Here is a 16,786-nt window from a genome sequence, read left to right as displayed (position 1 = left end):
GAGTGTGAATGTTGTCTGTCTATCTGTGTTGGCCCTGTGATGAGGTGGTGACTTGTCCAGGGTGTACCCTGCTTACCGCCCCTATGCAGCTTGGATAGGCTCCAGCACCCCCCGCGGCCCCGAAAAAGGGACAAACGGTAGAAAATGAATGGAAGGATGGAAGACTCAAAAATATGTGTACATTAACATATTTTTTCATAAAACAACGCTGTGCTCTATTTTCAATTGTTGCTGCTTTTGTCACAATGTACTTTGTTGACAGCTGTTCAGGTGTCTAGAGACTTTCAGTGACTTGTTCTTTATTAAAAACGAATAGCAACAAATCTAGCATCTTTTTCTGGTGTTATTCTGGACTATACTCGTGTTTAGAGACTACTTCTGTTCCTCAATGTCTGTGATGAACAGTGAGAGCTATGGCGAACTTGACGTCTCACTCGCTTGGCGCTGCTGCTCCAGTTGGACTTTCTCTCCTGAGAAGCCGCCACTGTCCTCTTAATATTTGCACATTTTGTAGATCGCTGTCGGCGGGTATATCTGGGATATTTTAAAGTATGTCTACATTGCAGACAATTACGTGCCTATTGCCTACGTTGTCACAATATCCTGTTTTGGCAGCGCCGTTAAGGTGCATAGTAATAATAATAGGCTATATTTATAAATTCATACTGCAACCACCTGCTGGTGTTAATGTTTTATGTTTGTGTGGTTTTGATTTGATGTTCATTGTTCCCATGAACACAAACACAACTTCCATGCCTGAAAAGGGCTAGGCGGAGAATGAGGAAGTGCTGTTGTGTGTCTGGGGAAGTACGGAGACGGACGTGTGTGCAAAGAAGGGAATAGTGTTGGAAATGGGCCGGTTGTTAGCATAAGATTGGCAATAAAAGTTAAAATTAGCATCAGATGTATGACTTCTTCTGGAGGCTACGTTACATTATATTACTTCAATTTGTTTTCTTGCAAAAAAAACCAAAAACATTTTTAACTCTTGTGTGGTGTTCGGGTCTGTGGGACCCGTTTTCGGTTTTTATTAAAAGAAAAATGATACAATTAATGAATTTTTCAAACTCAGATTGACTGGCTTTGGCTCATTTTCTGTGAAGAACATATATCAGAATACATATTTAATGAACACACACTATACACCCCCCCTACACATTTCTATCACATATAAGATGTCCGGGGTCCACTGGACCCGGGGCTAATAAAAGTGTGGAAATTGATGTTCTGTGTACCACACACACACACACACACACACACACACACACACACACACACACACACACACACACACACACACACACACACACACACACACACACACACACACACACACACACACACACACACACACACACACACACACACACACACACACACACACAGCAGGCCTAGACGGGGAGGACAGAGTGTAGGTACACAGAACATCAGAGGGTCAAATGTGCGACAAAATGAGCGCAGACAGTGTTGACAAACAATGTTGCAACCTTGTGTGGGAAGCGCAGGTGCAGAAACACAAAAGAAGAATCCCTGTGGGATGCAGAAACTGGCAGAGAAATTTCCATGCAACGTTCATATTGTTGTTACTCAGCCAGTGTTTGTGGGTCTTAGACTTAGACTTACTTTTTATTGTCGTTCAAATTTGAACTTTACAGTACAGATAACAACGAAATTTTGTTGCATTAGCTCATGGTAGTGCAGGATAAAAAAGCAATAAGGTGCAGATATAAATAAATAGATTACTGTACAGATAATTATATTGCACTTTTGCATAAGCATCCACGTTTATGGATGTATGTTATATTGTCTTTATATTCCAGCGAGTTCATCCATTTTTGGGGGGAATTGATGCGTTCAGCCAGTTGCCTAGGGGGGTACTGAATCCAAGGGTGGCCAGTTTGCTCACCAAGTGCTGCGGGATGATGGTGTTGAATGCCGAGTTGAAGTCCAGAAAAAACATCCGCACGTGTGTGTCCTTTCCTTCCAGATGTGCTAAGCTCAGGTGGAGTGCAGAGGAGATGGCGTCCTCTGTGGAGCGGTTAGGGCGATAAACAAACTGGTATGGGTCGAATGTGGGGGGAAGTCTGGAGACAATGTATTCCTTTACCAGCCTCTCGAAGCACTTCATTACAGATGTTTTTAGGGATAAGTCAGTATTTTAACATAAAAGTGTTTGATTGTGAGGCATTAAAAGCCACAAAATGCAACGGGTCCATCAGACCCACAAACACTGGCTGAGTAACAACAATATGAACACCACACAAGGGTTACATTGTGGCGGCTTTAATTTTGCTGTGGCGGTGTGCCACGATCAAATACATTAAGGTGAAACTCTCATGTCTTGCTTGAGTTTCTTCATCTAGGTTTGTAGAAAACGCAGGATACAGACCAGACATTTCACATAGCCTCATAAATAAGTTTTACAAAACATTAAACTGATTTATTAGTGGAACATTGAACCTTAAGTATTCAAAGTGTCAAAGTTAACACGTCAACGCATGCGATTAATCACAAAAAATATATCAATCATATCCAAACGCAGTTTATTGAAGCAATTCACTTTAACCGCACATGCTCTTTTACCTTAACCACAGATGGTCGCCTGAAAGGTGTGTTGTTACACGGTCAGTGATCAAGACAATGTATACGTCAAAGATGAGTGAGGAGACTGGTGGGCTCGGAGGCAACACTAAGGCACTCTAGGCCATCTGTGAGACCTAATCCCACCAGCGTGTCCAAGGTCCAGCCAGGGGTTTGAACATGCCCAAGCCACCTCAACTGGCTCCTTACCATGTGAAAAGGCAGTTGCTCTACTATGAGCTCCTCCCAGATGCTCGGGCTCCTCACCATATCTTTAAGTGGAGGTAATTAATTTCAGCCATTTTTATCTGCAATCTCTGCATTTCCAGCCACTATCCAAAGCTTGTGACCACGTAGAACATTGATCAACAAGTACATTTGGAGCTTTCCCTTCTTGCTCAGCTTCCTCTTAACATTACTGTACACCCGAGCTATTCAACTGGCGGCCGGGGTCCAAATCTGGACCGGGAATAACACCAAACTGGACCACAAGTTCAGGGTGGGGATAACGTCATTACGCAGCATGCGTAGTAGTTATGTCAGACCACGAAATGGCGGCGCCCGGGCGGAACAAACAATCTAAAGTATGGCTACATTTGACAAGGTTGCAACAGCGTTACTAATTGTAAGGTTATTTCATATACAGTATATCAAAAGGAGGACGTGCGAGCAATATACTAAAACATTTCAACCCACAGCATGCAATAACTATAAATGAACTGCTCCGATCTCATCCCAGCAGCAGTAATGCTAGCATGTCATCTGAATACAACTTCTACTAACTCACTGCCTGTAATGTTAGCGCTATTAATTGTTCAATTAAAATGAATGCCTTCTCATTTCAATGAGCATAACGAATGACACATTCGGACTGGCTTTGAGGCGGGCAGTACTTGCTCCAGACAACTGAGCAGTCATAAAGTTTGTGGTCAAAAGCTTGAACCCATTTGCCCCAGTAAACACTCCTTTTTTTCGGTTGATGAATGTTCAATTTCAGTCAGAGAAACGTAGCATTTTTTCCTCCAACCAGATTTTCACTCTGTCATTATATTATCCAGGTAAAACTCAAACAATTAGAATATTGTGTATAAAAAAAAAAAGAGAAGTCCATTAATGTCAGTAATTATTTAAACTGTGAAATTAATCTGTGATATTCACTCACTATATTCAAAGTAAGGTATATCAAACCTTTATTTGTTTCAATTTTGATGATCATGGCTTATAGTTCTTCAAACCCAACATTTTCAATCCAAGGTTTCAAGCTGTAACCCATAATCATCACAATTTTAATAAATAATGGCTTGACATATCTCACTTTGCATGTAATGAGTTAATATTAAATGGTACATTCTAGTGTAATTTTCACATGTTTTATTTTGTTAAATACTACAGAATAATATTTATTTCTTATATATTTTATATATTCAACCGATCACCACCTGGTGGTGAGTCGACTCCAATGGTGGGGGAGGATGCCGGACAGACCTGGCAGGCCGAAAGAATTACTTAGCACATCTGGCAGAGTCTCTCGTCAGAGAGAGTCTAAATTCCCACCTCCGGAAGAAATTCGAACATGTTACCAGGGAGACGCTGGACATTGAGTCAGAGTGGACTGTATTGTCAAGGCAGTTGACCAGAGCTGTGGCCGGGAAAGTGGTTGGTGCCTGTCGTGGTGGTAATCCCAGAAGAGTGAGGGATACCGTCAAGCAGAAGAAGTAGTCATCGGGTCCTTTTGGCTCATGGGACTTCGGAGGCAGCGGACAGGTACTTACAGGCCAAGAGGTGTGCAGCTTTGGCGGCTACAGTGGCAAAAACCCGGACATGGAAGGAGTTCGGAGAAGCCATGGAGAACAACTTCCAGACGTCGCCTAAGCGATTCTGGACCACCATCCGCCGCCTCAGGAGGGGGAAACAGTGCATTGTCAACACCGTGTATAGTGGGGATGAAGTGCTCCTGATGTCGACTGGGGACGTTGTGTAGTGGTGGAAGGAATACTTCCAAGACCTTCTCAATCCCACCTACACGTCTTCCAATGAGGAAGCAGTGCCTGGGGTCTCTGTGGTAGGCTCTCGTACTTCAGGGACTGAGTTTGTGGATGTAGTTAAGAAGCTCCTCTGTGACAAAGCCCCGGAGGTAGATGAGATCTGCCCGGCTAATGCCGTGGGGCTGTCTGGATTGGCAGACTGGGGTGGTGGTTCCTCTTTTCAAAAAGAGGAACTGGAGGCTGCGTACCAACTATCGTGGGCTCATACTCCTCAGCCTTCCCGGTAAGGGCCATCATGTGTACTGGAGAGGAAGCGACGCCGGATAGTCAAACCTCGGATTCTGGAGGAACAGTGTGGTTTTCGTCCTGGTTGTGGAACTATGGACCAACTCTATACTCTTGGCAGGATCCTTGAGGGTTCATGCCCAACCAGTCTACATGTGTTTTGTGGACTTGGAGAAGGTATTCGATTGTGTCCCTCGGAAAGTCTGCTTCCTGTGTGATCAGTGTCAGAGCTTGTTATGCATTGCCGGCAGTAAGTCAGACCTGTTTCTAGTGAGTGTTGGACTCCGCCAGGGCTGCCTTTTGTCACTAATTCTGTGTTCAACTTCTTTGGACATAATTTCTCTGGTCTGATGAGACAAATATTTAACTCTTTGGCATGAATTCAAGGCGTCATGTTTGGAGGAAACCGGGCACCGCTCATTATCAGGCCAATACCATCCCTACAGTGAAGCATAGTGGTGGCAGCATCATGCTGTGGGGTTGTTTTTCAGTGGCAGGAGCAGGAGACTAGTCAGCATAGAGGGAAAGATGAATGCAGCAATGTACAATAACATCCTGGATGAAAACCAACACTTTTATCCAACCTGATGGAGCTTGAGAGTGCTACAAAGAGGAATGGGCAAAATTGCCCAAAGATAGGTGTGCCAAGCTTGTGGCATCGTATTAAAAAATACTGAGGCTGTAATTCCTGCCAAAGGTGCACAACAAAGTATTGAGCTAATGTTGTGAATACTTTATTAAGTATATATATATTTATATATATATATATATATATATATATATATATATATTTATATATATATATATATATATATATATATATATATATATATATATATATATATATATATATATATATATATATATATATATATATATATATATTTATACATATAATTTTGTTTTAATTTGTTTATTTATTTTTTACATATAAATTTGCAAAAATATATGTAAAAAATAGTTTTCACATTGTCCTTAAGAGGCATTGTGTGTAGAATTTTGAAAACAGAAAGGAATTCATTACATTGCGGAATAAGGCTGTAACATACCAAAAAGTTAAAAAAGTGAAGCGCTGTGAATACTTAACGCACTGTATGTACAGGGCTATTTTTTTTTTGGAATGTACTAATGCTGACAAAACAAACAGACCAAAATCAAAGAAGGAAGGAACTTGCTGCTTCTCACGGATATAACAATTAAGAATATAAGTGTAGGGAGAAGTCAGGCCGCTTGGTCCTTAGCTTTCCGGAAATGTGGCTCTAAACCAATTTAGTTGAATCGTCAATCTGCTTGTCAATCTTACGCTTCAGCCTTCCTTCGCTCATGAACAAAAACCCTGAGTTACTTGAACTCCTCCACCATGGCCTTAGATTTGGAGGTGGTCTGTCATACAAGAAGTTTCACACTCCGTAAACGCTGAAGGTCACAACTTGATGAGGCCATTAGGACCACATCATCCATAATTAGCAGAGGTTTAGACAAAATACTAATACTTATATACGGTACTTATTGACATACAGTTTTCTAGGCTCATTTATAACCAAAAGAATGAGTTCTCTCACCACAAATGCATGTTGGCGTTCAGCTTATCCCTCAATGGAGTGACAACTGTAACAGAAAAAGGTTTGTCAATTGATTATTTTGAACATAGGATTCTAAATATTGATTTTTTTTAAACAGTTTTACCTTGATTTCAAGTCTTTTTTTACACACATTTATATACTGTATATTAGGAGTGTAACAGTACATACAGTATATTCGTATTCATATGTTTTGCTACACAGTCTTCGTGTTTGTACAGAGGTGTAACGATTCCCCACACGGTACCCATTTTAAGTTTGAGACAAGATGTGTGCATTCTGTGTTGCGATTGCGGTTGGACGAAAAGGTGAGACATTCGGTGTGGAATCAGACATCTAGGGACATGTGCAGCCCAGGCTTTTGCTAGCTGCCAGCAGAAAACATGATTAGCGATCATGCAAAGGAGAATGCGGAGCCAAAAGACCATCTTCTTTTGTTTTTGAACTCTTCATTCAATCTAAGTTAATGTAACACTCACAAAATGCCACCAAACTCACACTGTTCCTAGAAAAACTTTCATAAAATGATGTAAGTGTATAAAATTGTATTATTGACTGAATATTGTATCGTAAAATTGGTGTATCGCTATGGTTTTAATGGCTTTTTTCAAAAATTTTAATTTGTTATATAGATATTACACTAATTTTTCTTGTCAACTATGACACAGAGCATAACACAGTGCAATCAGCAACCATTGGATTGTTTTTAGCATCTCCAATGCACAAAATGTATCAAATTGGGCCCCCACATCCTTACATTTTTCTGTACGCCAACTAGGGATATCCGATAATGGCTTTTTACCGATATCCGATATTCCGATATTGTCCAATCTCTTAATTACCGATACCGATATCAACCGATACCGATATATACAGTTGTGGAATTAACACATTATGCCTAATTTTGTTGTGATGCCCCGCTGGATGCATTAAACAATGTAACAAGGTTTTCCAAAATAAGAGAACAACTTATAACTCAAGTTATGGAAAAAATTGCCAACATGGCACTGCCATATTTATTATTGAAGTCACAAAGTGCATTATTTTTTTTATCATGGCTCAAAACAGCAGCTTGGAATGTGGGACATGCTCTCCCTGAAATAATCCTGATACCCACTACAACTATGGGAGACACTGTACTTTGACTTTGACAAAGTGCATTTTTTTATTAATTTTTTTTAAACATGCCTCAAAACAACAGCTACAAAAACAATGAAGGCACACAGCTTCAGTCCAGAGTATACTATAAACTGGGCTCAATCTGCCCTGTTCTTAATGTATTTGTACGAGTAACAAAAATGTGCAAATAAAAACAAGAAAAGCACAAAAATAAAAAACTGCTTCAGTCTAGACTAGTAGATAACACAGCCATCCTTTAAAGTGCATGAACATTAATAAAACTGCTTCAGTCTCGACTAGTAGAAAACACAGCCATCCTTTAAAGTGCATGGGGAAAAAAGGCACAAAACATAAATAAAACAGCTTCACTCCGTCCAGACTATTAGTCTATTTGTGCAACAGATGAAGCTCAAAGAGTGGGCTAATTCTTTTTCTCCTTGTCATCACGTGTGAGAGGTAGATTTGTCTGAATGAAAACAAGCATCTCAGCATTGTCACAATGTATGCGATTTCTGTTCTTGTCGATGATATGGGCGGCAGCACTAAACAGACGTTCGCTGTCGACACTGGTGCAGGGTGCGGTGAGGTACTTGGGTGCAACACGGGCAACAGCAGGGAAGCGGTCCTTGGTGAGCCTCCAGTACTCCAAAGGGCATCCTTTCTTGAGGATAGCTTCTCCCAGGTATCCATACACCTAAAGAAAAGGGTGGAAATAAAGAAAAAACATATATATATATATTTCATTTTCTCTTTAAAGCACTGACAGACATGTTTGGGTGTATTTCATTCATTTTATGTACATTTTCATTTGAAGCACTCAGCAAATCAAATGTGTTAACAAAATGTATTGTTTACTCACCTCTGATGCTGTCTTGCCTGCAGTTTCTTGTTCAGTGACATAATTCTGCTCGAGGATTTCATGGTAGATGTCCAGCAGTGTCAAGATTCCAGTTCGGGCTTTCTTAGGGGGGCAGTCCTCCTGGTCCAACTCCTCTATCGGCCAATATCCTCTGTACTGGCACCAGCAGCCTCTCCTTGGGCACCAGCAGACTCTCCTTGCTGATCCTCACTCTCATGGCTGGCCATTTCATTTACCACTTTCAGAAGCAGATTGCGTGCTGCCTCCTTCTTATCCATGTCAAAATAGCGATCTTTAAAACGAGCATCAACCATGGTTGCGATGACATAAAGAGGCTCACTTTGGACACTTTTGAAGCGATCACAAACGGCTTCCAGTAGTACATGTTTTCACACCTTTATCGGAGTCATCCTCCTTGGCAAGCAGCCGCGTCAGGGACACTACAGCAGGGACAACATCTGCAGCAGTGGCCTGTGCACGGCTGATGTCTCTGGTTATTTGTTCAACAGGTCCCAGTAGGGTGATCATCTTCTCCATAATTCCCCATTGGGTTGCTGTCAACATTGCAGGGAGGTCGTAATCAGCAGCATATGCACTTAATGCCCTCTTCTGCTCCACCAGGCTCTGCATCATGTAAAAGGTGGAATTCCACCTGGTGGACACATCTTGCTGGAGCTTTTTGGCTTTCATATGGAGTTCCTTTTGTACGTCCTCCAAACGACTGCAAGCTAGTGGTGAGTGCTTGAAGTGGCCTACCAGTCGCCTCCCCACAGCCAGAGCTTCCGAAATGCTGCGTTGCAAAAGGGCACCTCCGTTCACTGCAAGCTGCAAAGTGTGCGCCATGCAGGGCAGACTAGCCACACCAAACTCCATCGTAGCTTTGGCCATATTGCGTGCGTTGTCCCTGACCACAACGTGGGCTTTCGCCTTGGGGATTTTCCATTTCTCAAACATCCCTTCAAATGCAGATGAGATTGCGTCGTATGTATGAGAGCCACGGCACTCTTGAGAATGAAGCACAGCCTTCTTCATCGCAAAATCCTCATCTAGCCATTGCGCAGTCAAGCTCAACATGCTAACCTGGCTAACACTTGAAGACCATATATCTGTGGTGAAGCTAAGGGATACAGCATCAGAAATTAACTTTTCGACGTGATTGGAAACATTGCCGTACAATTCAGGTAAGGCCTCTTCTGAGAAATACTTGCGATTGGGCATGGCATAGCGTGGCTCCAGGAATTCCACAAGTTTGGTGAATCCTTTGTCTTGTGCAATCGAAAATGGTTGGTTATCCAGGGCGATACACCCAATTATTTTCTGACTTATGGCTTTCGCCCTGGGGTGGTTTTTGTCGTATTTTGTTTTTTTCTCGGCGCAGTCTATAAGCGACAACTGTGTGCTACCTTTTTTTGGTGTTTTTGCATCCATCTTCCGCTTGTATTCAGCGTGTATCTCCTTGTGATTTTTGAAGAGGTGGGAGATCAAATTGCTTGTATTAAACGAAGACGTCTTGGTTCCTCCTCGCATAACCAACTTTTTACAGTCATTGCAAATTGCCATTTTTTTAATCAGTCGGACACACTTTAAAATGTTCCCAAACCATAGACATGGTGTCGTGAGTCAGTCACCGAGCGAGCTCGCTTGTTAGCACCGGCTATAGCACCGGTAACACATGCTCCGCTCGCGGCGGTTTGATGAGGTCATCAAGAGTCGCCATTTTATGTCATTTTACTTTAAGAAACCGATACCGATAATTAAAAAAACGATACCGATAATTTCCGATATTACATTTTAAAGCATTTATAGGCCGATAATATCGGCAGCCCGATGTTATCGGACATCCCTAATGCCAACCCTTAAGAAATACTCGGCATTGTATTCAAGCAAATTCGACCAATCCTTGTAAAATATGTAGGCCTTGCAACTTTGTCCAAAACATGCAATCTCCCTGTACATTTTAGCCAATCATTGTCATTTTTGCCAGTCAAATTTGTTTCTGACCAGCAGTTACAGCCAAGAACAGCAACATGTAAAAATGTATCAACTCTTTATTGCTCAAACGGCACAATCATCACCATCCCTTGTAGCCCAGGGCCCACCACAGATTCCCGCAGCAACAGAGCAGACACCAGACAATAAAAAAGCCTTTTGTGGTGGTTCTTTTTATAATTATAATTCATTATTACGATCATGAGTAACTTATAATTTATTCAAACAGGACAATCATTTGACAATAAGCGCAGAAAATGTGTGTTTACTGCCTTTTGCAGCAACTTTCTGAAGAACCTGCCAAAAATTCAGACATTTTAGGACACAAAAATAACAAGTAAAAACCTGCAAAATCCTGGTGGGACGGTTATATATGTTATATCTATCCATCCATCCATTTTCTACCGCTTATTCCCTTCGGGGCCGCGGGGGGCGCTGGAGCCTATCTCAGCTACAATCGGGCGGAAGGCGGGGTACACCCTGGACAAGTCGCCACCTCATCACAGGGCCAACACAGATAGACAGACAACATTCCCACTCACATTCACACACTAGGGCCAATTTAGTGTTGCCAATCAACCTATCCCCAGGTGCATGTTTTTGGAGGAGGGAGGAAGCCGGAGTACCCGGAGGGAACCCACGCAGTCAGGGGGAGAACATGCAAACTCCACACAGTAAGATCCCGAGCCCGGGATTGAACCCAGGACTACTCAGGACCTTCGTATTGTGAGGCAGACGCACTAACCCCTCTGCCACCGTGCCGCCCACATGTTATATCTATCTACAGTATATTTGTATTTTTTGAGAACTGTGTTCATAAGAGCATCCTGCCAGCATATTGCATGCTTTATTTTAAATACTACACAAAAGCTGGGCAGTTAAGCTCTTTTGCATTTTTTTGCATACTGAACGGACCTTAAAACTGAGGTACGTACTGAACTGTCATTATGGCGTACGGTTACAATCCTGATTATTGCAGATAATATTACAATAGCCCAGTTGAGCGCATGCAGTTATGAGACAGCAACTGCTTGCTGTGTTCTCTTGTGTTTTCTCCAAGTAGTGCTCATTAATTTCCCTTTTATTCCTGCATGCAAAAGGCAATATGTCTGTGCAACGCCTCCAACAGTATTTGAGGTTTGCCGCCTGCCTGGCGTCTCAGGTGGCTCGAGTGTGTATCTGTTTAATATCATTTCAATTGTATTGCTAGGCAACAAGCTTGGCTTTTCATGACCCTGGATTTATAGAAACAATGACTGACAATTGACGGGGAATTAAAGAGAATGCTTTTGCTGTCTGTATGTCAGGACGGCAAGAATGAAAACGTGCCGGTCTGAAAGCAAGTACTCTGACATGACCGAAGACAATAGTAAACATGAATAACGCTGCTGAAATCTAAATGTGAGGAAATCAAAGCAGAACGTTATTCCTTTCTCCTCCTCTCTGTCTTACTGATCGAGTCTGAACAACAGTGAGCAGAGGTACATTTTGTTTTTTATTACCCGAGTTCATTCACGGTAGCAGCGTATTTTGGCAGGTAGGGAACATGACTACAGGGACCCACCGCCATTACTGAGTAACAATTACAAAACAAAATTAAAGATTGTGTCAAAAACTGGGTGAAAAAGTCAGTCCCACGTTTGACTTGTGATCAGACACTGCACAGGATAAGCAGTATAAAGTGGATGACTATTATATTATGTTATGCTCATACTGAGAATAGCATAGCATAGCTTTGAACCAATACTATAATGCAGGGGTCACCAACCTTTTTGAAACCAAGGGCTACTTCTTGGGTACTGATTCATGCGAAGGGCTACCAGTTAGATACACACTTAAATAAATTGCCAGAAGTAGCCAATTTGCTCAATTTACCTTTAACTCTGTTATTATTAATAATTAATGATATTTATCTTTGTGGAAACACTGATCATCTTAATGATTTCTCACAATAAATATATATAGAAACAGATAAATATCAATATGCAACACTTTATTTTTATATTTTCTCTAAGTGCACATTTTTCAAATTGAACATTTTCAAATGATCACTTCTAAGACAGTCTTGTGAAATCACAATATCCCATTTTAACTAGCTAGCCACTAACATTTTTTAACAAATCATGAATTACTTTGCACCATGTTTGTACAAATAATAACTAATGTAAAATACAAAAGTAAACTCTCAAATTTTTAAATCATGTCACACTTTGAACAGGACACCAAATCTGTTATCTGTTTCTTTGTCAGTTAGTGGGAAGCCTGGCATTGCATGCTGTTAACTAGTGTGTTGTACTCTGGTGTGTAACTTGACACTGCAACTCTGAGTGAGTCTTGCAGATGTGCATCAGTGAGGCGTGTTCTGTGTTTGTTCTTGATGAAGTTCATGTCAGAAAAGGCTGATTCACAAAGATAAGATTTTTCCTCATTGTTTGCGGAACCTTCTTAATCTTTTGGACATATTTTCACAGCAATCTGGCCTTAAGCTTAATTATGATAAATGTAAAATGTTAAGGATCAGAAATCTAAAGGGAACGTGGTGGACCAGCAGCCTATACAATCATGTGTGCTTCAGGGACTGTGTCCCTTGCAGATGTGTTGTCTATGTTGTGGGAACCAGAATATTGGTAGCAGAAAGAAATAACCCCTTTTGTGTGAGTGGGTGTGGATGAGTGTGCATGGGGGAGGTTGTTTGGGTTGATGCACTGATTGAAAGTGTATCTTGTGTTTTTTCTATGTAGATTTAATTAAAAATAAAAAATAAAAATAAAAATAAAAAAAAATTTTTTTTTTTTTTTTTAGAACACGCCCGCGGGCGACTCATTTGGTCCTTACGGGCGACCTGGTGCCCGCGGGCACCGCGTTGGTGACCCCTGTTATAATGTATGGATAACATCAGAGCCATCTGATTGGAACCCGTAGGAGGTTTTTTGAGGTAGCATCATTGTCACGTAATTTCTACCAAAATAATTGTCAATATTTCAGCACCAATCGTAAGTTAGTAGTAATTAGGTGTGAGGATAAGAAGTCATTATATAACTAGCTGTACGTAGCTGTGCTTTTTAAAATCTCACTGTATTTTAGAATAGTAATGATTATTAAAAGGCTAATAAATACAAGTCATATTACTTGAGTATTGTTGGCATGTATTACAGGGGTGTGGGAAAAAATCGATTCGAATTCGAATCGCGATTCTCACGTTGTGCGATTCAGAATCGATTGTCATTTTAAAAAAATCAATATTTTTTAATTTATTTTATTCTCCATTTTTATTTATTTATTTTTAATTAATCAATCCAACAAAACAATACACAGCAATACCATAACAATGCAATCCAATTCCCAAACCAAACCCGGCCCAGCAACACTCAGAACTGCAATAAACAGAGCAATTGAGAGGAGACACAAACACGACACAGAACAAACCAAAATTAGTGAAACAAAAATGAATATTATCAACAACAGTATCAATATTAGTTACAATTTCAACATAACAGTGATTAAAAATGCCCCATTGACATTATCATTAGACATTTATAAATTTAAAAAAAAAAGAACAATAGTGTCACAGTTGCTACACTTGCATCACATCTCATAAGCTTGACAACACACTGTGTCCAATATTTTCACAAAGATAAAATAAGTAATATTTTTGGTTCATTGAGTTCAAACAAATTTACATTATTGCAATCAGTTGATAAAACATTGTCCTTTACAATTATAAAAGCTTTTTACAAAAATCGACTACTCTGCTTGCATGTCAGCAGACTGGGGTAGATCCTGCTGAAATCCTATGTATTGAATGAATAGAGAATCGTTATGAATCGGGCAAATATCATTTTTGAATTGAGAATCGCGTTGAATCGGAAAAAATCGATTTTGAATCGAATCGTGACCCCAAGAATCGATATTGAATCGAATCAGCCAGGTGGGGGCACTGTGCTGCAAGTGGCTGTGATAGAGTAGGACTGATTATATCAGCAGGAGTAAACAAACTTTTTCACAGAGGGTCGCACACAGAAAAAGTGAATGATGAAGGGAGCTACTTTGACAAATTTTCTGCAATAAAAATGCTAAAAGCAATCCAATATACGACAATTATCCTAAGCCATCTGAATGAAATATCGACGTTTTAGCTTTGTGCTAGTGAAACCCGTTTCAGTCATTCCCTTTCATGTCAACCAGTCCTTGTTGACCAAATCAAGTCCTGGTCTAAAAACTGTCTGTTAAGCAGACGTCGAACACTTTTGTCAACATGAAATGTGAGACTCAATTAGTAACGTCCATTAAATATCAGTCGGTTCATATTGATGTTGTAGTATTGTTAATTTCATCATTATGGCTCAACAGCGTCAAAACGACTATAGCAACATATTGTACCTATTGTGTAGTTACACAGCATTATATATACAGAACTAACTTCCTGTTCAGTGCAGGGTAAGCATGTAACGATTAGCAGTGTTAATGATAAACTACGGTAAAATTCTCTAGGGTTAATATTAGTTTCAAATTAAAATTTTCGTCAAACCGTGATTGATTACCACACTTTGAAACTCGCGGCACTGTGATGCTACTCAATTTCGGGAGAAGCAGCTGCCATGCTGATCGCTAGCTGACAGCTAAGGCTCTAATCACTACCCATCTTAAATTCTAAGTTAAATACAAGACACAAACATCTTTCCCCATTTCAAACTATATACCTCAAGCTAAACCTCTATAAACACATTGCTGTCTGTGCAACTAAGCTATTCAATTGTGCACATTGAAGACACAGGCTAGGATCTCTTAATCTATTAGTTTTCTTGTTTTTTGGCTTCCCTTGCTAAATATGTTCTGCTTGGTTATGCTATGCTGAAGCTAGCTCAAGCTTTTTGTATGTTCCCAGCGGTACGCTGGTTTGATTTTCGACCCCCGCAACCATGCGACCCAAACGCAACAAGGGCTGCATGAATAATCGACATTGAGGTTTTAATTAGTGCGATAAATAACCGCAAGAGACTGATGTTTTTTTCCCCCCCTCCGCCGTCACCGGCATTTGAGTGACAGACATGTTCAGTAATCAGAATTGTTGAGTTGAGTTTGTTCGTCGCTCGCTTCAAACAGAGAGAAAGAGGTTTCACTCTGTGCACCGCTTTCACCACCTGAGCGCAGTAGAATTGACTGAAAAAAGTGAGCCGTCTTTTCAGTCTTCCACAATCTCAGTCTTGGTGGGCGGAGACTTGTACGGGGCACCAGCTTTACACACACACACAAAGCAGGGAGAGCCTCGCGGCTAGCCCGTGGTAAGTGCCGCAAAGTAACAAAAATTAGGAGGAAAAAAATATGATTACAAAGCCAAATGTCCCGTTGTGGTAATATTTTAGCTTCAAATTGAATGGGCGATATGAGAACATCAACACGGACGAACAAGCAAGAATGCTGTGAACACGTAATGGCAATAAAAACATTTCTAAAAAGAAATGTCAAAAATCGTTTTTCCAACTCAGAAAAGATGCACTTTAAGATGTTCAATATTTATTTTGATTAAAGGCCTACTGAAACCCACTACTACCGACCACGCAGTCTGATAGTTTATATATCAATGATGAAATCTTAACATTGAAACACATGCCAATACGGCCGGGTTAACTTATAAAGTGCAATTTTAAAATTCCCGCCACACTTCCGGTTGAAAAACTCCTTTGGATATGATTTATGCGCGTGACGTCACAAAATCCACGGAAGTGGTTGGACCCCATCGAACCCGATACAGAAACCTCTTGTTTTCTTCGACAAAATTCCACAGTATTCTGGACATCTGTGTTGGTGAATATTTTGCAATTTGTTTAATGAACAATGGAGGCTGCAAAGAAGAACGTTGTAGGTGGGATCGATCTGTGTATTAGCGGCTAAGTACAATACTTACAGCAACACAACAAGGACTACTTACTACGCCTAGCCGATGCTTGCCGCCAAACCCACGGATGAAGTCCTTCGTCGTGCCGTTGATCGCTGGAACGCAGGTGAGCACGGCTGTTGATGGGAAGATGAGGGCTGGCTGGCGTAGGTGGAGCGCTAATGTTTTTATCATAGTTCTGTGAGGTCCGGTTGCTAAGTTGCTAAATTAGCCTTAGCGTCGTTAGCAACAGCATTGTTAAGCCTTACCAGGCTGAGAATTTTTAACCGTGTAGTTACATGTACATGGTTTAATAGTATTGTTGATCTTCTGTCTATCCTTCCAGTCAGGGGTTTATTTATTTTGTTTCTATCTTCATTTACGTTAGCTCAGTAGCTAAGTGTGTCACCGATGTATTGTCGTGGACTTTAAATGTCCATTTCGCGTTCTCGACTCTCATTTTCCAGAGGATATAGTATCCGAGGTGGTTTGAAATACAAATCCGTGATCCACA

At 40.8% G+C, this 16,786-nt stretch overlaps 2 protein-coding genes across 2 annotated transcripts in view; both read right to left on the bottom strand.

Moving 5' to 3' along the window:
- Positions 1–16,786, bottom strand: part of fancl (FA complementation group L) — a 123,645-nt gene that overhangs the window by 6,257 nt on the left and 100,602 nt on the right. Inside the window, exon 10 of the mRNA XM_062058887.1 lies at positions 6,413–6,458. Within this exon, the coding sequence (XP_061914871.1) occupies positions 6,413–6,458 (46 nt within the window). The remainder of the gene's footprint in view (positions 1–6,412; positions 6,459–16,786) is intronic.
- LOC133656877 (zinc finger BED domain-containing protein 4-like) lies at positions 6,648–12,106 on the bottom strand. Its single transcript, XM_062057736.1, has 2 exons — positions 8,409–12,106; positions 6,648–8,243 (listed from the first exon to the last, which is right to left on the bottom strand). Exon 1 carries the CDS (start codon positions 9,966–9,968, stop codon positions 8,769–8,771), a length of 1,200 nt encoding a protein of 399 aa, XP_061913720.1. The 5' UTR covers positions 9,969–12,106; the 3' UTR covers positions 6,648–8,243; positions 8,409–8,768.

The sequence above is a fragment of the Entelurus aequoreus genome, linkage group LG09 (genome assembly GCF_033978785.1).
Source record: "Entelurus aequoreus isolate RoL-2023_Sb linkage group LG09, RoL_Eaeq_v1.1, whole genome shotgun sequence".
NCBI classification, from domain to species: domain Eukaryota; kingdom Metazoa; phylum Chordata; class Actinopteri; order Syngnathiformes; family Syngnathidae; genus Entelurus; species Entelurus aequoreus.
The sequence above is the reverse complement of the archived record's forward strand: the minus strand, read 5'-3'. Positions and strand labels throughout refer to the sequence as shown.

Bases quoted from the DNA above. Each gene is read 5' to 3' on its own strand.
- LOC133656877 (XM_062057736.1), bottom strand. From the start codon at position 9,968: ATGGCAATTTGCAATGACTGTAAAAAGTTGGTTATGCGAGGAGGAACC.